A 24,837-nucleotide genomic window follows, 5' to 3' on the forward strand; every position below is an offset into this window, starting at 1 on the left:
CGTGGCGAAGTGGAGGAGCCGGACGCCACATTACGGGGAAAGTCACGTGGGTTTTAGCATGTTTGAGCCGTACCGGCATGTAGCCACCGTAAATAGAAAACATAACCGAATATTGACGTTTTGACCTTTTTCTATCCCGTCAACCTGCGCCTAGGGTTCGGGTTGGAGTTTTGATGCTACAATCTAATTTCATTTTTTATCTTGTAATGGGGTTTTATAGGGACGGATGAATGAGTTTAAGTCAAATTTATAGGAAAATATAAAAAATAATTTATATTAAATTTAATTATTTTTGTCATAAATTTATTTAGTATTTGTTAGATTTTTGTTTCAAATCCAATTATTTACATAATTACTCAGTTATTCGTAGAAAATAACTATTAAAAATATCTTTTATTCATTTCCTAAAAGGAAATAAAAATATTTTTGGATAATTAAAATAACTGATATTTATTCTGAACCAGTTTACACCCGTATAGGTGGGTACGGGTCGGTTCGAGAATGGGTTTACCAAAACCTGATCCTTGACCCCCGAAACCCACGAAAAAGGTTAGGCTCTGATTTTTCAACTCCATCCACTATCGATTAACCTTTTGCTACTTTTCAGGAATGGGCATTCTTTTATTAAAATGAATAACATTCTTGTCAATAAAGCCTTTCCTTTCTGTCATTTATACAACCTTTAGTTCTAAACTAATACTCACATTTTCGTTTATTGTAGTAAAAGAGACTGAAAAACTTGCAACAAAAAGGATATCGTGACTTGACATAATGTGGCGCAAATGGATGAGACATGCCTGGCAAGCCCAATAATTTATCTCACCTGGGAATCCTCATGTTAAATCATTTTCCAGGTAGAGATTGTCGTGTTTCAGGTGGACGTCCATGTCCAGAAAAGAAAAAGAGGGAAAAAAGACAGATAAGAATAACTTTCTAACAGGAAAAGTTGGACTAGCAACGCCAAAATGTTGGGCGGAAGGCTAACGTGATGATTTACTTCTTGGAAAGTTAAATAGATGCAGAAGGTCCAAAATGATTTTATCCTATCTGAGGCTGAGGAGCTTCTTGTCTATTTATTGATGATTTCACTTAGTGAGAAACACAGCTGCACGCTATCATAAACAGCTGGGAGAAACAAGTTCTCTTACTTTTCCATGGATGATATCCCCACCTGTTTGGTAGCTTCCACCAGCCCCTCAGATGAGCAATTCATGTTCCAATTTTCATTCACACATGGGGAAAATTATTTATATCCCACTCAACTGCAGGAGTTTCATAACTTCTTTGAGCTCACAACCTTAAAATATTGATCAAACAGAAGCTTTCACCCAAGTCTGTCCTGCAATATATGGGTGGCACTGAATACTGGAGTTATATCAACAGGCACCTGCAATCAGAAAGTTCTGTTTACACACCAGAGAAGTCATTCACTACAAATAATAGCAAAGAAACTGAACATAAAAGCCTGATGTAAATCTCTGTGTTTTACATCATGATATAGAGATACCTGTGTTCATCCCATATTATCATTATTGCATGATGAAATGGGGATCACCACCCAATATGATGATGACCTTTGATTGGATCATAATCAATTCGAGTTCCATAGTCAGGGAAATTTTTTCCTTCCCACCACCTGTATTCAAGAGGTCGAAGAATTTGTTCTTGTCTCTATTATTTGGTGTGGAAAACAGAGTATCTAGTCCATGGTTTTTCTTTTTGCTCTCTTAAGGGCAGTGATGCAGCTTTCGGCCTAAGGTAAAAGCCAATTCCTTCCTTTCTCCATGGTTTAGAAATACAGTGTCTCCATCTAGAAGTTCATCCATTCATATTGAAAAAGGATCAAATGGTTAATGCAAAGGAGTAGGTTCAACTATTGCTGCCAATGACTGGGATTTCGCATCTTCAGCAAAGGAACAAATTTTTTGGCTATTTCACCTCTTCCTCACATCAAGCTCCTCTTGCCTGTCTTTAAATGTTATATATCAGGTTTATATGAGATGAAACTCTGCTAAAGCAGTACAGTTGCAAGACTCTGGCAGTGTGTGTATTGGCTAGGTAGGAAATAATAGTGCAGTGATACAGTCTGAGTTAGACTCAGGTTGAAGCAGGATTGTTTCAGAAAAAAAGAGCTTGAGTCGGAATTTTATTTTATTTTTTCAGAATAGGGCTTGTGTCAGATTAAGACTCTTCTTGAGTTAAGAGTCTTGAGACCGCTCCAGAAGTGAGATTGCTATAGTATAAGGATTCCAAGTACAGTGGAATCTGGACTGGGGCTCCACCAATAAGAAGATGCCTATTGTGATCAGGATTCCTTGAAGGAGGAACCACAAAAATTATGTCGATTTTTTTGTCCTGTACAAAATTCTTAGTTTTATCCTTTGAAATTAAGGGCAAGTTTCTATCAGTTGCCATTATTTCAAGAAGAACAGTCCTATTGTGATTAGGATTTCTTGTAGATGTAATCACAAAAATTTTGTCAATTTTTTGTCACAGACAAATTTCTCAGTTTTATCCTTTGAAATTATGGGTAACTTCAATGGATGCCATAATTTCAAGAAGAAATCCTATTTGATCAGGATTCCTTGAAGGAATTGCAAAAAATTATTTCACTTTTTTGTCACATACAATATTCTTAGTTTTATTCTTTGAAATTAAGGATAATTTCCAATCAAAAGCCATAATTTCACACATAACCATCTATGTTCTAATTCAACTTATGGTCACAATCCAAGTTCTGCCCCATAAATTTTAATAGAAACAATTAGAAAGGACTAAAATTTTTATTTATAACAAGTCAAGGAACCCATCCAAGGGATGGGAGAGAAAAATCAACTATATAATATATATTATAGTTTATATTATTTTCAATTTATTTATTACAACCTAAATCTAAACACGTCTTGAATATAAGAACTGATAATTGGATAATGAAGAGTTCCCTCTGAAATATGGACTGCTGAAAATAATAAAATAAAAAATTTAAACATCTCTTGAGTGATTCACATAAAGTAATTTTGCAGTAAGTGGTCCTAAAGCTTCCATAGTTAGAGAAAAATCAACTAAATCCTGAGAAAATTTGGTGAGAGAAGGCATGGTTACTTTATTTATTTGTATATATATTTCATATTAATAAAAAAAAAGCATTCTGTCTTGTCTTCAATCGCCCAAAAGGGAAGAGAAAGGGAGGGAAAGAGGCAAAGGGGAAGGACCCTTGCTTCCCGTTTTGCCTCAGTGGGGTGTAGGTTGGAGGTTTTTTCCTCAAGCTCTGTTCACTTAGAAAGAGAGTGAGAGGAAGGAATAGATGGGGAGATTTCCCCTTAAAAAGTATGGTGGTTTAGATTCAAGGAATAACAAAGTTGAATGCCCCCTAAAGTGTGGGGAACACCAAGGATAAGTTATCTAAAATAGAAATCTACAAAATAGAAAACTCTTATGTTATCCATAATAGGAAATAGACTCCAATTAAGACTTTGTAAATCTATTTTCTCTTGCTAGAAGAAAACTCAAAACAAGAAATGACTTCAAATCTTTAGAAATTGCAGGTTTCCCTAGTTTAGAAACAAAGACCCACACCTAAAACAGGAAACTACCTCTTAAAAGAGCATTTCTAATTGAAGATTTTAACCAAAATAGTAAATTGCTAAATGATACTTCCCATAAAAAATATATATTATCCAATAAAACTTCTAATTTCAGCAAGCTTGAAATAAGAAATTGCAATTTAGACTTTCTAATTTAGGACTTTTCATTCTTGGAACATGAGTCCAAAATAGGAAATTCAGAATTCTTCAACTTGAGTTTTTTTCTTTCTTCTTCTTCTATACATATGAGAGATTTTGGAGTGATCTATAGTCCTTAGATATCTTTCAGCTAGATCTTCTACATTATGATGTGCTACATCGCCCCTCCTCCCACTCTCTTCCTCTCTCTTTCTTACATGGGGAGGGCCATCCCTCCCTTCCTCCCTTCTCTCTGGCACAAGGAAGGGTACTATAAATGTAAAATTATGATTTTATTCATCATATAATGGTGCTATTAACTCTCTCTAATAGCAGAGCATATTTAAATCATATGGCCTTACTGTTAGAGGGGGAGTGTGTGGGGGAGAAGTGGGAGAAGAGTTTTTTTTTGTAAAAAGAAATAAATAAATAAATTATAAAGGTAAAGTTATAATTTTATTCATCATCTAATGGATCTATTAACTCTCACTAGCAGCAGGGCAATATTCATCCATCGAATCTTAATTATAAGGCCACGATTTGGAATTACACTATCTAGATGGTGATACTCATGAAACATGTTATCTAGGATGGCCATATTTGGAAACTACCCTTGAATTAATTGACAAACAAATGGTTGTCATCAGACCTATACCATTGAGACAAGAGCCTCATACCTTAATACTTTCAAGTTTCTCCATGGCATAAGATAAAGGTTGAGTCATTTTTGCGTAGTTCTCAAGAAGAGACTTCGCTGAAATTTTGTCTCCTTTTGCCTGGATCGTCAATATTTCACTGCTCAGGCTTTTAACAGCTTCTTCAACCTTTAAAGAGGAAAGAACTATACATGAACATCTGAATTTTTAATTGATATATAATACTTATATAAATATACAGAGAAAGAATGGATAAGACCTTGCTAAAATCCACATAAAAGGTTCCATCAGAGTCCAAAACAAAAGCTCCTTTCTCGTATAACCAGTTGAACTGCAAAGCTTGACCCTTCCTTTTCAAGTGAAAAAAGATCCAGAAAACAAAATATTTTAACCATTTAAGTTTAGTGGAAGAAGATTTGACACAGCAAGTAAGAACATAGCCATTACCCGTGGGCTTCTTCCAACCCAAATCTTACAGAGCGGAAGCATCCCGCAAGGAAAGAAACATACATAGACTCCATTAAGCTACTTGAGAGCAATCCCTGCAAATATGATACAAACACAAAGTACATATGCAGCTTAACCAGTTCGCTTAGTATAATGTGTTGAAAACAATTCCAAGAACACCAAGAAGTCATACAGTCTAGCAAACAAAACAAAAGAAAAAACTGTCCACATAACCGAGCAAAAATGCCACCTTGAATAATAACCTACAATAATCATCTAACTGCCTGCCTTAAGTTGAGGAATGAGAAGTAATTTAAAGGAAATTCTCTAGGTACAGACCTTATCAATGAGGAATCTAAGTGCCCAAAGTCCAACGATATCAGCTTTTGCTTCTTCTATAGCAGAGTAAAGTTCTTGAAGTTCCTAGTTCACAAACACAACATAAATTAAACCACCACCTCATCTACCAAATATTGATTTCAAGTTCTTCAAAATCAATCTCCTCACATACTAGTCAACATATTTACAGCTACCAGTATACACCCCAAAACGATTTGTGGCTTCTACAACAAGATGATGAATACTTAACAGCCTGAACAGCATAATAAAGTAACTCAAGGCAGGCCTTTTAACTTACCAATCTCACAGTTGACTCTTGACCATTTGGAAGCCTTATGCTGTGAGGGCCAATCCCATGGCAACACTCGTGACATACAGTGTGAGTAAAGAAAGACTCAAAATCAACGCTCTTCTTTTGTTCTTCTTTAATACATGAATTAGCTATGGGTACAAGAATATGCTTGAACCTGTTTATTTAAAAAAACTCAAGACTATGAGAGGCCCAGGAGATATGTACACTTCCAAAGTAGAATCACTCAACAATAGAAAGAATAATAAACAATTGAATGAAAAAGAAAAATTACTTGGCCTCTGAAATATTTTTAAGCATGACCATTGATGTTCCCCGCTCATTAACTAGGCGCTCATCATTGGGAAGATTGAAAGCCACAGTTTGGGGACCTTTGACATCCTGAAATAGAATTCAAATAAATCATAAGTCATATAAAAGTAATATGTTTTAAAATGAACCATAAACTCCCAGAGAAGAGATTACCACATAGTGAAAATATTAGTGGCATTGCTTTTAAATAAATTAGCAATGCCTGGCTATGTTAGCATCTGACATGTTTTCATATTTGCTTTTTAGATAACCACATAATGGTGTCAAAAATCTGCAGACTTCTACCTAAAATCCAGATTTTAGCTAGAATTTTGGTAAAATAGATAATAGACATAACTATTACATCGTTTACGCTTTTAACATAATGCACGATACTTCTTGACAAATATCTTGAACAACTTTAGATCTCCATTTTAAGATTTATCCATCTGGTTCAAGATAGATTATATCATAGTGAAGTGGTCCATTAAACATTTCAGGTGATAAAAACAGCCATCAACTAAGTGGTATGCAAAACCTAATGAACTCTGAAGCTTGAGAGGAAGTGCAAGAACCCAACACTAGAAAAACAGTGAATATTGAGGTCATGTTGTCAAGTTACAATTATGATCTGCACTAACCAATTTGTCTTCCCTGGAACAGATTACCTTAAGAAGACTTAAGAATGGCCAGCTCACTACCCCAGATGGACCAATACTTATTCAAAATCAATTAAGGAGCAAATTAACATGTCAGGCCTCCAGGATGAAAATAAGAATAAACAAAAGCAAAAGATAAATGAAATAGGCAAAGAAGAATAGTAAAGAATGCTCACCCCAGAATTATATATTAGCTGAATTACTCGAATAGGAGCAGCAACAACATCTTTTGATTTGTACACATCATCAAGCGGAAGATTTTGTTCCAAATCCTAAATATCAAAGGCACCATCATTAGAACACTTACAGAAAGGTGGGTTGAGAATAACCTATGAAATATACCTGTAAACTGTCACCGAAGAGTTTGACTTGTGAGGTTGCTTTGTCATCTCGTATTCCAATGAATGCCTCAAATGTTGCCTACAAGCATGTAGTGAATTAGTTCAAAAAGTATTTAATACAGAATTGTTAGTCAATAAATGACTCAGTTTAGGTTGTTTGACAGATGTAACTTGTATGTGACCCATGTAAGTAATTCGGGATTTCTATGATCTGTAACTATTTTCCTTGTATATATATCTTTATCAGCAAAATCCGCACACTAATGAAAGAGAACGATCCTGGAAGAAAAAAGTGAAATAGAGCAAACTGCAAGAAATAGCTAGCTCTCTTTTTTTTGTTTTTGAGTGCTGATTACACATGCAAACCCCTCTCCTCCACCTTCAATCCACAAAATTTCTTAGCCTTCCAATAAAAAAAACAAAAAAAAAAGAATTTATTGTACAATGATAAGTTATAGATAAATACACACACACACACGCACATACACACATATATTCATATATATCATATACAGAAAATTAAAACTAACACTACTGATAGAAACAAATATTTTATTAGCAAAACTGCTAGAAGTAAGCCAAACAATAGCCAGATAATCAAGATCTACCCCGATAGACTGGAAGACAATATTAGTTTAACTGATGTTACCTTGTATCCAAAAAGAGTATCTTCATATGTCTCATATGGGCCAATGGTGACATCCAATTTAGAGTCCTGAATTAAACAAATAGGGAAATAAGAGTTGACAGTGCAAACAAGTATACACACTTGAATAGCTACTGTTTTTTTTTTTTTTTGGAATGGAACTTGAATAGCTACTGTTACCAAAACAAATGCTCAAGCATAACATTTTGATTATTCATCACTCCAAAAAAGAATATTGCAGATAAGCGTCAAGCCAGGGCTTTCATATCATGGTCTGACACAATCCATCTCTACGGAAATCTCTTATTTGCAATGGCAATCGGCATGGGTGGAACCAGAACTATAGATGGAGATTATCTGCTATTGATTATTCAGAAGCAGCAAGTTTGTTTGTTAGCATAAAACAATGTTACAGGGGAAGAGAGAGATGATAAGTTAGCATGGAAGTAGACAGCTTTGGGCACCTTTTCAGTTGCTTCTACGTATTATACCATCCAATGAGATTCCCTCCTCCTCTCTCTGCCACCTTGGCATCAAAGCCTTTAGGTCATTCAAAAATAACATTCTTTTATTGGGTGGATTTCTTCTTTTGAAAATTTTATTGAGTGCATGTTAAACAAGAGAATCTTTACTTAGATTATTAACTTGATAAATGAGGCACAAGGGTACAGAATCCTTGATGTAGATGCTTCAATAATAGGGATTTACTCATGATATTGGGGGAACTTTTCTTCTCCACTGTGGTCTGAATCTCTATTTTCCGTCTTACAAAGAACTAATTCCCTTAGATTGGGTCTTTGGCTCAATGGACACATCTGGTGTTTATTTGCATGACGTTTTGGGTTGAAATCCCACCAGGGCTCAAGGTATCATTGTCCGGTAGATAAATTCTAACCAAGGGCCCATTCTACAACTAAATTTGCTCTAGATAGTAAAATGCCAGTTGGTACTCATCCTCTATAAGCAAAATAAGGCATTTTTTCTCTGAAACAGTTCATTTATACTTGTCCTTTTCAAATTGCTTATCAAGTTCATAGATTTTTTTTTTTAAATGAAGTTTGTAGATTATGAATCTTCTGTTGAGGAAAACAGTTGCTCTTATTGGTAATACCACCATTCTGCATCAGAATTGAGCCCACACCTTCACAATGACAAGATGCCAGTCTAAGAGTAGAAAACAACAGTATTTAATTTAATTTAGTCCTTCTAAAAAGAGGAGTTCCATTCAGGCAATTCCCACTGTTGATTGAGAGGTCTACCCCAGAATTCAACAGATCAAGATATGACACCAATGAGCATGTACACCCACAGCGAGATACTTGATTTCTTAATATAACCAGCTAACATAGGCAAAACATGCCAGATCATGTTCACCGAAGCACATTCAGTACATCCCTTTTAACAACTGATCATGAAGAAAACACCCACATGTGCAACCTACACTGGAAAAAGCCTCCACTGCATGGATCCATTAGCACTACCTGATAAATTAAAACTTAAAACCAAGTAGTCCTTGATGCTCTAGTGTTTACATTATAACTTCCTCAAGTTAAATTTAGTACAACCAAAAACCATTTTGAATCAATGAGTGATTCAAATAACTCTTCTGCACAAGGTAGAAGAAGAAGCTCACATTATTTATACTCTCAGCAGTGCAGAAAAGATAATCAAGCAATAAAACTGCCTGCAACAATAGTCCAACCAACTTTCGAACAAAAAGTCCATAATGCTTCCAGATTTCTCTGGGAAATCTTATCCATTAAATTTAAAAAAAAAAAAACTAACAGTAAGGCTGACCATAGTACCATTTTTAAGAGGATGAGCAGTTCCAGTAAACTTTACATTAGAGAAAATAAGAGGATGAGCAGTTCCAATAAACTTTGCACTAGAGAAAATAAGAGGATGAGCAGTTCCAATAAATTTTCACTAGAGAAAATAAAAGAAGAGCAGTACCATTTCCTTTTCCTTTTCTTCTTAATTTTTGTATTATGATTGTGATTACATAAACATTCTTTTAATTTAATTCCATAATGTTCAGAAAAAGAAAGAGAAGACGAACAACTGACATTCTCCCCAGCACAAAAAAGTAATCTTCACAACTATTTGGGAAACTATGAGCTCTTCAATAACAAGAATTGACGCGGGACGAGTGTCGAGCAGTTACAGCAAAGGGGAATTAAAGGAAATTGAAGAAGGTGAAGAAGAAAGGAAGAGAGAAGTAGAGAAACCAGTGAGAGAAGTAAAATTTTTAATTCATTCAATCAATAATACTCAATTACAAGCATACGGGTTTAAATAGATACCCGAAACCCTAGAACATTTCAAAATGACCAAAATACCCCTGATAGTAAAAATACCCCTAAACAAATGAAATAATTATTTCTAAGGACAATGCAAAATATAGATAAATAAGATAAAAATTAATCTTTCCTAAACACTTCACTTCCCAACCACAACGTAGTGGACCTTGTCGTAGTCCGATGTCTTCAAGTATAAACTCGTGTAATTGGTGGCACACGAGGGATGTCCCCATCATGAATACTGCTTGTAGGGCAAGTGCAACAAAACATGGCAAAATGTTTTACACTTAGCTATTGACCTATTGACAAAACCCTTCTCCTGATCCAGGCTTGGGACTGGCAGGTAAGTATTAACTGCCCAACCACTTGCAATTCAAAATCTGCATAATAACTAGTGTTTATTTTGGTCCAGGCTCAATAAAATGGTCCAGCCTGTACTATTTTGGTCTGGAAATGGGCCTGTAACCACATGCTGACCTAGCTATATCAACAAATAAGACAGCCAAATACTCTTCCCATCATGACTGAAAAAACAGTACCATGGTAACTTAGTTCGCAATTAGACAAAAAGTGGAGATAAAAGTTCTACCAGGGACCTCTTCTACTGGATAGACTCAAGCAGGATCAATGTAGAGATGAAGTTTTAAATGAGCATAACACATTGTGATCAAGGGGTAACCTGTCCTGCAATAAAAATAAGTCATGAAGGACAAAAAGACACTCACCAGCTCCATCCATGCAATATCAGACTCATAATAATCATTTGAGAGAAACGCATTTGCTTTGGCTATCAGCAACCTCCTCAAACTAAAAAAAGATAGAACCAGAACTTAGTAAGGCAAGGAACTCATACACATTACATACAACTTTGCGTTACTTAAGGTACAGAGTGAAAATTTGACCTAGGAGAGTCCGTAAGTTCAGCAGCTTTATACAGCAAGTCAGTCGCTTTCGTAAGAAAAGATCTGTACTCTTCCGAAAATGGAACAACATAAAGATCATGCAAATCATGTAATGGAGTATCTACATCAGATTCAGAGCGTCTCTTAACAATAGTAAAGTATCCTGTTGCAGCCATTTGTTGATCTACTGATAAAGTGTTTTTCCATAGTTGGAACTCCTGAAGATAAGGGTACATACCATGCAACCTTTAGATGAATAAGAAGAGAAAATCATATTTTTGTTCTTAACAAGAATATACAGCACAACAAAAGGCATGGCCATCATAACTTAACGAATCAACCACATTAAGAAAAAAGAATCATACAAGCCTATATAAGTATAAAATATCAGTAATATAGGGGGAAAAACATGTCATGACCTTTGGTTTGGAGTCTGTACATATGCACATCTAAAAGGACGTAAGACTACTTGTTACAGCCTCTACATCTCCAGGCAACTTTTTGGGCTAGAATGGTTTGTTGCATGTAGAAAAATAGGCATTAAGAAATGAAGTTAATAAAAACTAAATGCTAAGAGTGGTTCACATTCAAGGTCTCAGATGATAGAGAGCCCAACTGTGTCTAATGATCAGAAACAATGAATAGATCTAAATTAGATCTTACAGACAGATTCACTGACGTCTACAACCATCTATAGATGAGCATCACCTGGATGCAATGATTGGTGAATTTGCATGCAAATTTAGTTGAATTTGATACCTCCTGTTTTTCAGGTCATGAGAACCCTAATAAGTCTCCATATGAAGTTCTGCACAAGTTTAACAGCAAAAAGCTGGCTGGGAGATCTATATTAAAAAATAAAGCTAATCGGAAGACACAAGAATCTACAAATGGTGTAGGAGTTATCCTACAGAATAAGAAAAGAGAAGGCCATATGTCATGGTCAAATGAGGTCAAACTGAATCAAACATTTTTTAGCTAGCTTCCTTGTTACAGAATCCATTAATGCAAATGTTTGCAGAAAGCTTCTATAGTTCTTACCTTACTATTTTATAAAGATTAAGTTCTAATTTTAATTAGGCGATCCTCCAAGTTGGTTATTTCAAATTGCTTCAATCATGAACTTTTTTAAATTTCACCACCCAACAACAATTTGTAGTCAGGCTTCCACCTCTTGGACTCCTACATATCTGAATACCTTCATATAATCTTCCTTAACCAATTCACTGAACAAAATCCAATCCAAAATTAGAGGCCCCTACTTTTTTTTTCTTATAACAACGAGAAAAGAGGTTCCACTAAGAGAAACTCCTCTGAGAGGAGATAATTACATAAAAAGATATGTAATAAAGGAAATGGAAATAAAATCAAATAGTAAAAGTAAAAGTGGATCCCACAACAAGGTGTTGTCCACGAGCAACTTCCTCAGCTAGAGGATCAGCCAATCCATTATACAGGTGTAGCACCAAGAGATGCTAGATATATTTACTATTCATCAAAATACAAGGGAAATTTTCCCAATGGATTCTTCTTTCCCAAAACCAATTGATTACCCTATTATACTTATTTTATTTCTTTAGTCAATTATTTATCTTGCTTTAAAAATAAAAAATAAAAAATAACATAAACAAAACTGAATCGTCACAATCAGTTTTTTTTTCTTGTTCAATCCGAGGATTCTAGAGTTGGTTACGAACCCCAAAATCTATCTAACCTCTAATGTAATTTCTAGGTCTCATGTTCTTAGATCAGCCAATAGCTTAGCTGATTCTCTTGCCAGGGAGAGAGTGACCTTGCAATCCCTCATTGTTCAAGACTCTCTGCCCCCAGGTCTTGCAATTTTGTTTTTGGCTTCTTGCCTCAATAAAGCACACCCTTTTCAAAAAAAAAAAAAAAAATTCAACTTTCCTAGGGTTTTCTTCTTTCCACTTCAACACAAAAATAAACCTCCCGCACTTTTTGTTTTCTAATTTTTTTTCCATTGCAACCCTTTGTTGCATCAGGTGTCTACATCATAATAAAATTAAGCAATGACAATTTTGAATGGCCTGAGATCAGAACTTATGACACTATTCACATCAGAATTCAACAATTCTTCATGAACAGATCTACAGAGATTCAAGGATAAATATAAGCACCATGGAAGCTGAAACAGAGATCATTATGAACACCGCATTCTCAGAAAGAAACATTTAAGCTACCATTTTGTCCATATCTGGAGGGTAAAAATTAGCTCCTGGGGGCTTTATCAAAGGAAATGCTGCTTTATACTCGAGACCTCTCCAACCAGATACAAGCTTTGATGAGTCAGGGAGCAATGTGACAGCTGAGTCTGCAGTGGTAAGAAATGCTTCATTCTCATCAAGGATAGACCTATTACAAGAAAAACCTGGCATAAATAAAATGACAAACTTATTTGATGTTTTAATGGTAGAGAATATAAATTTTCACTACACAATATCCAAGAACATCTAAGAAAATAAAGAGTCCAATAGTACATCAGCCAAGACAAACAAGAGATGCGCACATCATATAAGATAAGATAAGAAAAAGTCCAAATAATAGTGAAAACATAATCATCATTTTTTTTTATTTCCCAAATGGTAGGCCACAGAAAGAATACAAGAAAGAAATTATATTGGGAGGAGAGGGGGGGTGGGGGTGAAGGAATATGTTGCCAGAACAGAAGAAGTGTTGCATTAACACACTAGCTAGATTACCTTGTCCAAATGTAATCATGAAAACAGGAAAAAATACATAACAAACAAGCTTGTCTAACATTCTGCATATGCTCCCTCAAGATGGAGCATATTGAGCCAAACAATGACCGATACTGGACAGACAAAAATCAGCTGTGGACAAAAGAATTGAAGAAGAAAGCTGATCATTGGATGGATGCGCTCAAAATAAAACACTATATCAGAAATACATTTAACTATGTCAACCACAACAGAAATAACAACATATTTTGCTTCAACACTTACTAAGACACTATGCTCACATACTTCAAAAGGGATTCATGAAATCTTATGTAACATGCTTAAGACCAAATGAAATTCGAAATAATAATTTCAGAGGAAACTTTACATTCCAACTAGCAGAACTCTTGAATTAAAAGAAACTCTTATTTGTCGAAAATCTAATCTCCATTGGAGTACATAAGAGATTTGGTCTAAGTAAAAATCTGAAACATCCTATAACAAAAAATGAAGTATTTTTAGTGGCATTGAATTTCCATTTGGCAAACAAAAAGAGAACCATGCTTCCAAACTTTGGATAGTTCATGCTTTCGCTTTGAAAACCAGAGATCCCGTTTTACAATTTAAAAAACAGAAAAACTTTCAAGAGAGAGACCAAATCTAGATACCAAGATTACATGATTGCCTTATAGGTAAGACTATCTCAGAAAGGAAATTACCATGGACTCTTATTGATTGAGTAATAAGTCCATTTCAACAGATTCAACTTGGAAATACCAGAATGCTCCTTCAACCAATCTCTCAAAGCTGGATTGCTATACCAAACCTGGAGGCACCATAGAACCAGACATCCACATCATTTAAACAGCACAAAAGTCTTAATGTTATGCAGAGAAAGTATAATCACAATGGAAGTTCAATATGACAACAAAAAAATGAATGTAATGGACAAGATAAGAAATTTAAAATTAGGAGCCAGAAAGCAGAGAAAAGAATACTTGAGAATTTTTTTAGTTTTTGACTGGCACATATGTATTATAGGATATAATAAAGGATCAGAAATAAACTTAACCTGCAAATAAAAGATATCATCCATAACTTTTGCAGCTTTAATCAGACAGACCAATGCTTCTTTGTCAGCTTCTGATAGTCCAGCCAACTGTGTTAAAGAAATAACAATAAAATATAAGCAAGAAGAACCAATAACTTCTAAATGCATAAATATGCATTTCAAGTGTTCCGTTCAGAAAACTAAAATTTAAAGCATCATTGTATTATACATCACCAACAAAAAATAATTGGATCTGGCTGATATTACAATCACAATCAGAGATCAAATTGAAAGAATCAGATATAAATCTTATTTCTAACAAGACGAGTTGTGATCATAAAAATGGGAATTTTTTTAAGATATTTTGTGGATATCAAAAAAAATAAGTGCGCGATTAATACGCAAATGGCACTATTTTATGAAATCTTTTGTTGAAAAATAAATAATAAAAAATCCCTATAACCAAGAACAAAGAACAAGTTCTTTTAATTTTACCACATACCAAGATTAAGTTTGTTAGTGGGAATATCCCACATGGGTTAATATCAAGAAAATCCATGTGCTTATTAGTTAGAAAAAGACCTCCCAAATTCAGTTAGTCGTTTTACGATAGACCTGGACTCAACTTTAACATCATACCAGAGCAGGACATCCGCCTTGTCAGCCCCAGTTTCGTGCCCTGTTTAAGTTTGTACCCAATTTGTGTGATTAACATCTCAAGCCCGTTTTTTGTTTGCATAGGCATGTACTTGAGGCAGAGTGTTAGTGGGAATAATCTCGCATGGGTTAATATCAATAAAGTCTTTTAGTTATTAGTTGGGAAAAGATTCCTAACTTCAGCTAGCTAATTGAAGATGGACCTAAACCCCACTTCAACAAAGTTCCAAATACACACAATAACAAGCACTAGATCTATCAACTAAAAAGCATCTGGCCTAGATTTGACAAATTTGGGAGTAACCATTTTCACCTCAAACTAAAATAACAAATAGTTATGACAAAACTGTTCCTAAATCAAGATTCCACCTTCAATAATTCAATATGCTAGGAACATCTACTTCATACTGGAATCAATACTAGAGAAACAGCAGTGATCAATTATAAGAGCAGATAGATAAAAGCTAATAAAGATTGTTAATTTACCTCTGCCTCAAGAGGAATGGTTACATAACGATCAAGTTGTTTTTGCAATGCCAGACAACGATCAACATTGTTTATCTTGTATCTTCACAGGCCAGTTCAGATTTTCATTAGGAAAACTTGTAAGCAGATTAGTTAGTAATGCATTTTCTGTGCCGGCAAAACATATTGCAACAAAATCAAGATTTTGGTTCCTTGAAGAAAACATCTAACAGTTCACATTCATCTTCATCTTTGTCTTCATTTTTGGTTTTTTTCCCAGAGTGTTCAAGTTCAGCCGTCACTTGGATCCATGGTATGCAACATGATAAAAGTTTTATGCCTCGCTTATGCAATTAATTAACAAGAAATATATGCCTGATTTTCCCCTTATGCAATTATTCAATAAATAACAACCTCAAGAATGGCAATGAAATAACAAATAAACTAGGATAAAAACAACTTACACATAAAACCATTACCAGTACAACACATTGATTTGAAACTCAACAGATGTCTCCCTTCGGTATCATTTTCCATCATAATTTAGACATACCTTTTCTCAATAATTTTAAATAATTGTCCATATTGCCCCAGCACATCATAAGGGACATATTCTGGATCTTCCTTTGCAAGTAAGTCTTTGTACTCCTCCCAAGCTATATATTGAACAGCAGAAACTTCTGATTCCTACAAAAACCATAATGAAATTAAATCATAACATAGTTCCGTTCACAACAATAAAGCAGCAGAGATTTAACGGCAGGACTTTCTGTTTCCTACCGAAACATAATATAAAATTTTTGTACCACGAAAAATAAATAGATAGAAAACGTTGAACAACTCAACTTCAAATAAGACATAAATTTATGATCACAAGCATAACCAAGGCGTTAAATCTCTGCCCCTTTCACCTGGAGATTGCCACTCTCAAAAATTTTGGCATTTTCTTCTCTCTAGTTTTCCTTAAAACGATGAAGGTGTCAATGAAACCTCACAAATTCAAATCTTGCTATTGCTATAATGGAAAATCACTGACTAGGGAAAGAACTACTGTCCTAAACGCAATTAAAACAAGGACCCAAACACACAATTGCATAGTCAATACATCGTTGAACCAATCTTATCTGCAAAGCTAATTATATTGTTACATTCTACCCACCCCAATTTGATGAGTTAAAAAAACTGAGTTGATAATTATATCATCAATATTTAACATTAAGATCGCACCTTCCTTCAGTTCAGTGGATTTGAATATCATTTTCACAGTGCAATAAGGAGAAAATAAACCAATGAAAAAGATAAGTTGAACAGAAAGAACATAAACAGTGAGTGATTCTTAGTTGTAGAAGGGGAAAAGAAAGGAGTATGCAATAGCTACTTCAGCTCCCTTACTTGAAGAGTAAATGCTTCAACAGGAATGCGATCGAGAGTTGTCACAAGATATACATCATTGAACTCATTGTTGATATACTTCCCATTATTTATCGTACTGCACAAACAAACAAAAAAAGAAAAGAAGAAGATACTAATAGAACATAAGATTGTAAAGGATGACTGGCTATTTCATGAATCTCAAAATTTTGTTTACAAGAGCACTAAATATCTTCAAACAACATATACTAGACATTCTATGCATTTCATTCACCAAGCAAGATTGCTATTTACAACTGTAAACACAAAAAAACTTTTACAAAGGAGTTACACTTTGTATCTTACAGCATTTTGTAGTGATTCAAGTACAACATTCAGGACATTGTATTCAGAAAAAAGGAATGCATTTAGGAAACCAGAAAGTGAAGAAGAACAAAAACAGAGAACACAAAAGTCTAGGAGAGGAAAGGCATTCCACATACCATTCTTGAAGAAAAACAAATATCAGTTCAAATGCATCCTTTGGAAGCTTTATACCCAGCTCCTCATCAAGCTCACGCCTGCAATTGTAAAATATGACAAATAGTCAAGAGTTTGGAGAGAAAAAAACAAATTTCCCTTTGAATAAATAGAGCAAATAATCAAATTTTTTAACATAAATATAGCAAACAATAATATACAAGTAGAATTGAAAAGAAAAGAAAAAAACCACTTGATGCTCACAATAAGTATTATTTAGATATACAAGAATATTTTCTAAGTTGAATGTTTAAGCAATTAATAACAAAATACTGCATGTATCACTATAACTACAGTTTACATAAGCTCCAATCTGTAACTAATTTCTAGATTGTGAATCATAAACTTTTATCATTATGCAATTGAGTGTGAAATGGAACAAGATGTTATCAGCTGCAAAGTTGAGAAAGACCGATGTAAAAAATAACTAATAAATATATTACCACCGAAGGTATTCTAGGTCATAATAACATGTTGAAGGCTAAACCCATTTTGCACCAAGGAAACTTCAAGAAAATGAGTACACCGATTGAAAACCCAACAAACACGATGACCATAGATTCACCATCTCACCAACAAAAGATCAGAGAGAATTAATAAAAAACCTGAGCCCCTAAAGAAGAAACCACATCTTCACCTCACAATATCTGAAGGAACAGACTATAAAATGAACATGTCACTCACCTACCACCAGCTGGATCGCCTCCATGGACCTACCATCCAAATCTAGACTAGGCAAATTAAACAAGCAGAAATGCCTACTGATGAACTATATCCAAGGGCAAGTCAACCAGAGAGCTCCCGTTTATCTCTGAGTATTGAGCTGGAATAATGTTTTAGAAAATTTGCCAGCCCAGGATAATATCTGATGGAAAACCATGTAGTTTTGCAAAGCCAGTGCCCCTGGTAAGCATATCATGTAGATGCACCGGAGATAAAGATGATGTCCATAAACAACATCTCCTTTAGTTGATTGCACTCGGCATAGTTTATTTGCTAGGTCGCAATGTCCCCCTTGGCTTTTGCATTCATGCTGCTCTTTTAAACAAGCTCATCACCATTCATGACAAAGAACCAATCAACACTAAAAGGTTCAATTAATCATAGTTCTAAAAGAAGTGAAATTTTACTGACAAAACAAAAGAAATAAGTATAATGTAACAATATACGAATGAAAGACAAAAAACAATTCTAACTCCTAAAGAAACAGTATCACCCTTGACAACATGTTGATAGTTAAAACCATCTTGGCAAGACAGACAACAATAGTTTTCCCTGAATGAGGTGCATGACACCATATCAGCCCCATCTAAGAACACATCAGGAAAACTGTCAAAGAGATGCCTGATTCACTACAATGCATCACAGCAGCCATGCATGCTGAGCCGATGCAACAGGCAGCTGTTATGCATGTCACAGCCAGCATTCGTCTCAGGAAATCTCAAGGGTGTCAAAGATGCTAAACGGTAACCAAGGCTTAGCACCACGGGATAGGGACTTGATGATAAGTTCTAAATTTCCCTGGACCATAAGCATATTCCTTAAGTATTCAAGATACCTCATACCCATCAAAACAGTAAGTGCAGAAAAAAGACAAAGAAAATTGATATCAAGAAAAAACTAAAAAAGAGAAATAAGTTATTGAAAAGAAGGAAATTTAAGCTCCAAATATGATCTAAGCACTATTAATTACTGAGTCATAAACAAAATAATGCGACAGATGAGATCTAACCATAGAAGATACCAACATCATATTACCACACATGGCAACCATTACTACAGGGTAAAGTTACCAGAACAACAAGTTTACCATAATTTAAGTGTTTGACATGGATGGCCCACCCATTTTTGAATCCTTAGCAGACAATGTGCAAAAAGTAACTACTCATTTTCACACAAATCCTCACAAAACCCAAAAAATAGACTAACTATATCAAAGTCATTTTAAGATTCTTAAATCTTAATCTAGTCCGTAAAATGCAGTATCCAATTAAGAATAATAAGCATATGACACTTCCATGAAACTCGATGACACTAGCCAAGCAGGTAACTGATTATGGATCAAAATTTACAACACAATTGTATTTTTAATTGGAACAGAGTTGCTCCGACCAACAATTAACTACCTGGCAGTCAAAAGCGATGTATCACCAGCAGATATGTGACCAGCACTAGAGATATCCCACAATCCTGCCCACGAATCCTTGCAGTCAGCACGTTTTTGAAGAAGCAACTCTTGAGTACTCTCTGAAAATATCCACACATGAACGGCACGGTGATAGTCTCCATGTCTGTGAACATCTCCCCTGCAACAACAAAATCCGTTTGAATAACAACTGAAAGGTCATAAGTCCCGATTAGTTAAAAGGATAATTAACCAACAATCTATTGATATGATTAATTTCGAGAATATCAACAAATTTAAAAAAATAGAAATGTACAGATAAGCAAGCTCGTTATCAGACAATAAATTAACAAAAAATTAATTTGCAACAAAATCAAACACACTATGCGAGCAAGGGACACCATCATTTTTTTAAAGAAAAAGGAAGTATAAACATCATAATACATTGTTATATAGAGGGAGACACGTTTTATAATTCGTCCTGTGAATCGTTGACTTCATGACATTTCAAATGCATGAGCAATATATCCATAAAAAAAGCAACCAAAGAAATCATTTAACACGAACCAGCACGAATAAACTACTGGAAATCTCGCAGTAGTAAGTCAAACACGAAGTCAACGAATCACAGGACGAATAGTACAACAGTAAGACCGGAATAACGATTATCACAACAACTATCTACCAAAACCCCTCGAAAACAAGTTATCAAATCCAAAAGCATCTACCAGTGCGTAGCAATGAATGAAAAGGAAACCTAAAGTAAAATGAAATCGCAGCTGGAGTTGAAAAAACAGAAAGGTCAACAACTCGCCTGGGTCTGGAGATGCCGGTTTTCTCCCCAGTGTTTGAAAGAACGTCGAGGAGCTCGTCTTCCTGTGCGATGACGGCCATGACTACGAGCTGATTACTCCCTCGAGCAGAAACTTGTTTGTTTACTTCATAGAATACGAAGTAACGTTGAAATCTTCTCGTTCTCTCGCAAATTAAAACCTACTCAGGTTTAACCCGTAACTGCGTAAAAGAAGCGATCCTTAATTAAAAGGAAAAAATTTAGTCCACATTTCAAACCTAAATAAGAAAGAAAAAAAAAACGAACATTTCATAAAAAAATTAAAAAAGAAATATGAGATTTCGTTTTCTCTAAAAATTATTTTAAATCACGTGAGAACGGTATCAACTAAATTTATAAGCTACTTTCATACATCTCATTCACTAACCATCTTCAGAAAGTTGATCATTTAAGCAACTTTGCCGATCTCATTTTCGTTTAACTACAATATAGCTTTCGATTTTAAGATCATTACGGGAAAACAATTAGCCAGCTTAAACATCACTCTTTTATGAGACACAGGCGGCAGTGGTAATAGAATCTTTGTTTCCTTTTATTCCCTTAAAAAGCATAAGAATTATTCCTCAGTGAATTGAGTGATGGGAGAAGAAGAATAAATCATCACCGTTAATACTATCCTCCTCTTTCGTAGATGATTAACCCTAACCTTGCACAAAGCCATTTGGAATGCCAATCTTGATGACATTGGCTTCTACAACTTGATTGGCCAGGGTGCAGTCGACGTTGATGGATTCTAGTTTTCTTCATGGATATGAATGCGGACTGACCGTATCCAGACGACAGCGACTGAATAACTGCGGATAGATCATTGGTCGTACTTAGATGGAAGCAACTCTCCACTTGCCTCACGATCTCCTCTTTGGAAATTTTGGATATATCCAAGTACACTTCCTAGAAACTGGCAATCTCCATGAAAAAATATAAGCTACGGTAGTTGTAAACCTGAAGAGCTCGCTGTCTAAACTTAATTTGAGGCTATGTCGTTCTTCCGTTATGAGGTGTAGTGGTTCTCCATGATCTTCTGGCGAGGGGGAAGATGCAATTGAAAACGAAATAGTCATTGCTCATTTTTGCAAAGTTTTAGAAGTAAAAGCCATTCCTCCGGTGGATCGTTGCTGCAAAGTGACTGAGTTCTGTCTGTACTTCAAGACTTGTATCAGAATTCCCTTAGTTCATTTAGAAGTTAAACTACAAACTTGTCAGTGGAGCAACGCAATGGCTTCACTGGAAATGAGTAAAATTCAGCACCGCATAAAGTGAGCAACCACAGAAACGAACAGCTCAAAGCACCAACCAATCATTGAGCAGCCATAGCAAAGAACTATCCTTGATTAGCAAATTTGGTCTATGCCCCTACAAGGAAACCTTGTCACAATAATCACAAACTATGCAATTTGATCAACACTATAAACATAGAAGATATTATAAAAATATATAAATTAACTCAATGAAAACCATGTTAAGTTTGACAATTTCTGTCCAATCATTTGACCAGAGGAACAGAATACAACCATATATAATATAGCATATGCGTATAAGAAATGATCCAACAATCAAATTGGCCTTTGGACCTGTATAACCAAAAAAAGCCCTAGATACAGATTCCTCAGCAGAGGAATGATCTAAGTGAAGATGAGTAAGTATTAGCTTCTGTTAGAAGAATTTCAGTTTTCCAACATGAAAAACAGAAGATTTGGCCCGAGTCAGATGGCATAACGCCTTTTCAGTTCCGTCCATGCCTGAACATGAATTGCTGCCTGCCCTGAATGTAACCGCAAAGTAAAGATATATGGTGCATAAAAATGCCAACAGAACAAGTACAGTCAATAAGAACCGATGGCGCCTAAAGATTGCTGACCAACTACCCAATTCATCACGGATTGGCTTCTTAAATGATGGTGATAGAGGAGTAAATGGAGATGCTTGGGATCTCCGATGTGGAGATGATAAAATCTCAACAACCATTGGCTCTAGCTTTGTGTCCCCCGTCAAATAACCTGCAGCAATTCAAGCTCACTAGTGAATATTATATAAGAGGAATTTTAATAAAAGTACAGTACCTAAGCCAAAGTAATATCCAATCAGCAGCGACAAAAAAACAAACAAATGAAACAAAATATTCATGTCAATCAAACCTGAGCAAATGTTTCACTCGCCCATTAAAAGAAAAAAACTACTATTCAACAATATAGACAAGATTATTATACAGTATTGACAAGTCTTGTTATTTATCAGTAAGGCAAGCAATGGACACCTAAAAAACACAACTTTCAAATACTGAACAAATGTTTTATAAAAAATAAAAGACTGGAATAAGACTCTCACAACATTTAAGAACCATACTACTTAGAACACTTGTACTCACATAGTAAATAAAGAAAATTTAATGCTTCCTAGGAAGTTTCTTGAATTATAACAGGCACCAAAAGAAGCACAAGAACAGAAACATTCATACCTCAACAGATTATTTTACACAAAAAAAGGACTCATGAAGAGTGAATTAAACTTCTTGTAATAAAACGATCAGACAAGATCCTTATCTAGACATTCAAAAAGTATAAAGAAAATTATATTGTTGCAAGCTTTTTGTTGGTTGAGAATACTTCATATAAAAAAATTGAACAAAGGAAGCCAGCAGTCAACCAACTGCAACAATTCATTAGCCATGACTCATAACAATGCCAGGAAAAGTCCACTATGTCAAACCAATCATTTGGAAGTAGAAAGCAAATTAAATTAGTTATGTGTCAAAAAAAAAAAACAAAGGAGAGTACAAAGCAGCTTGAACCTTGATTTTACATTCTTATCGTGACAGCCAAGGCAGGTGTCTGTCCAAGTACTGGCTTTATACATGGCATAGGGGATCAGTTCATTGTGGTTGAGGCAATCAGGTTGGGGATGAGAGGGAAATGCCGAATGATATTTGTTCTGTCTTGGAGTTTGGCTGTACTTGTTGCATGGGCTGTATCTTTTTTCTCTTATTAGCTAGTTATTACATCCATACATAATAAAATCAAATTCTTGTGTTATATTTTCTCTGTCATTATTTTTTTTATTTTTTTGAAAAAAATTTCTCTGTCATTATTAATATAGTATTTCCCTTTCTCAATAAACTTTGAAAGCTAATAACTACCCAAATGCAGGAAGGTTTGCTTTGGAAGAAAGCAGAAATGACCACCAAACCAAGCCGTACAATCAAGCTTTTAATGAATGCCCTTTTTTCTCTTGCATTCTCTCTCAACATTAATCAATGTTAAACCCACTGACTTTCTCACCTCAGCAAATTTGGCGGTCTACCTCTATCGCATCCTCAGCTGGAAGCTTATTAATAATAAAAGACTTGCTGTTCAATCACCAAGTGAAGACTCCTCTCTGAACTTAACTAAAAGAACAGTTTATATAGCGTGTCTCTTACATTGTTTCACCAGTTGCACCAACCTTATTAACTCTCTATCCATCAGCGCCACTGAAATGCAACGTAATCGAAGAAAAGCGCAAATTGAAAGAGATTACTCCAAAAACGTCTCTATCAGACAGATGGGAAGCAAAAAAACTCTAATGCCAACGCCGGCTGCTTGAGAACTGAAATAGTATAATAACGAAGTTTAAAAATCGAGATGAATTAAGTAAGGTAATGTCAAAACATATTACAAGACCAACCAACAGCTAGATCTTCGTACTACTACCAGTCGAATAAAACCCAAAAATGATAATAGGGACTGAACCTATACGAACGATTAGTTCATGAATTTAGACCGAAGTTTCACAGATATCGAATACAACAAATTCCTCAAGAAACACTTTTAAAAAAAAAAAAAAACATAATCAAACTCAAATGTCCCACGAATACACGCAAAGTGACATAAAACGAAACTTCAACAACAAAAAGGAAAACGATTCGATACCCACTTCCAGCAACCAGCTCGGCAAACAAAACCGTACCGCAAACCAAATCCCTCAGATCCATCTTAAATGCAAGAACAACACGTTGACATACGAGCTAGAAAAGTAGCCAGCCATCAACAAACGGCAAAAAAGAAGCACAGATCGAGAGATGGAGACGGAAAACTCACAGTCAATAGATCCGTCGAGACAGAGGAGGAACGTTATGATCTAGCAACACCCCCTCGCCTGGCACGCCCGAGGACCGAGGTGCGAAAAGGGGACCGTGAAAAGCTCGACCGCAGCAGATGCGTGCTCCCACTCCCCGGTTTCTCGGTTCTATTACTTTCTTTCGGGAAGAAACTCAGAAAGACGAGTCTTCCCCATTCGGCCCCCGCCACAGTCCGCTTTATTACATCTTTCTATTCGATCCATTTCGAGAATGCGGCCCTTCAAGCCTTGATAGGACGATGCGGAGAGAGGCGACTCCCGGCTTGATGCGTTCCCTAACGAATTTATTCGGGGGGGTTCTTCTGATCCTCCAAGGAGGCGTGGCCCACACTTTAGCTACGACCCGCATGCTACGCGTGCCGGTTCTCACG

At 35.4% G+C, this 24,837-nt stretch overlaps 1 protein-coding gene and 1 long non-coding RNA gene across 2 annotated transcripts; both read right to left on the reverse strand.

The window, feature by feature from the left end:
• Positions 1-946: 946 nt before the first annotated feature.
• LOC137950532 (nudix hydrolase 3) lies at positions 947-20,805 on the reverse strand. Its single transcript, XM_068797061.1, has 22 exons — positions 20,721-20,805; positions 20,315-20,514; positions 19,502-19,681; positions 17,339-17,416; positions 16,878-16,974; positions 16,039-16,172; positions 15,507-15,588; positions 14,385-14,471; positions 14,032-14,138; positions 12,815-12,986; positions 10,614-10,831; positions 10,437-10,518; positions 7,415-7,480; positions 6,767-6,844; positions 6,601-6,696; positions 5,749-5,855; positions 5,463-5,631; positions 5,165-5,248; positions 4,826-4,920; positions 4,638-4,728; positions 4,400-4,546; positions 947-1,387 (listed from the first exon to the last, which is right to left on the reverse strand). The coding sequence occupies exons 2-22, from the start codon at positions 20,392-20,394 to the stop codon at positions 1,325-1,327; spliced, it is 2,313 nt and encodes a 770-aa protein (XP_068653162.1). The 5' UTR covers positions 20,395-20,514; positions 20,721-20,805; the 3' UTR covers positions 947-1,324.
• Positions 20,806-21,766: 961 nt separating this feature from the next.
• On the reverse strand, positions 21,767-24,714 carry LOC137950778 (uncharacterized). The gene is made up of 2 exons (XR_011111998.1): positions 24,427-24,714; positions 21,767-22,350 (listed from the first exon to the last, which is right to left on the reverse strand). It is a non-coding gene; the product is annotated as an uncharacterized lncRNA (long non-coding RNA).
• Positions 24,715-24,837: the final 123 nt, after the last annotated feature.

Source organism: Aristolochia californica, unplaced genomic scaffold (genome assembly GCF_029961685.1).
Source record: "Aristolochia californica isolate CCGP_79_NKW_82.1479 unplaced genomic scaffold, dmAriCali1.0.hap1 SCAF_14, whole genome shotgun sequence".
Lineage (NCBI taxonomy): Eukaryota > Viridiplantae > Streptophyta > Magnoliopsida > Piperales > Aristolochiaceae > Aristolochia > Aristolochia californica.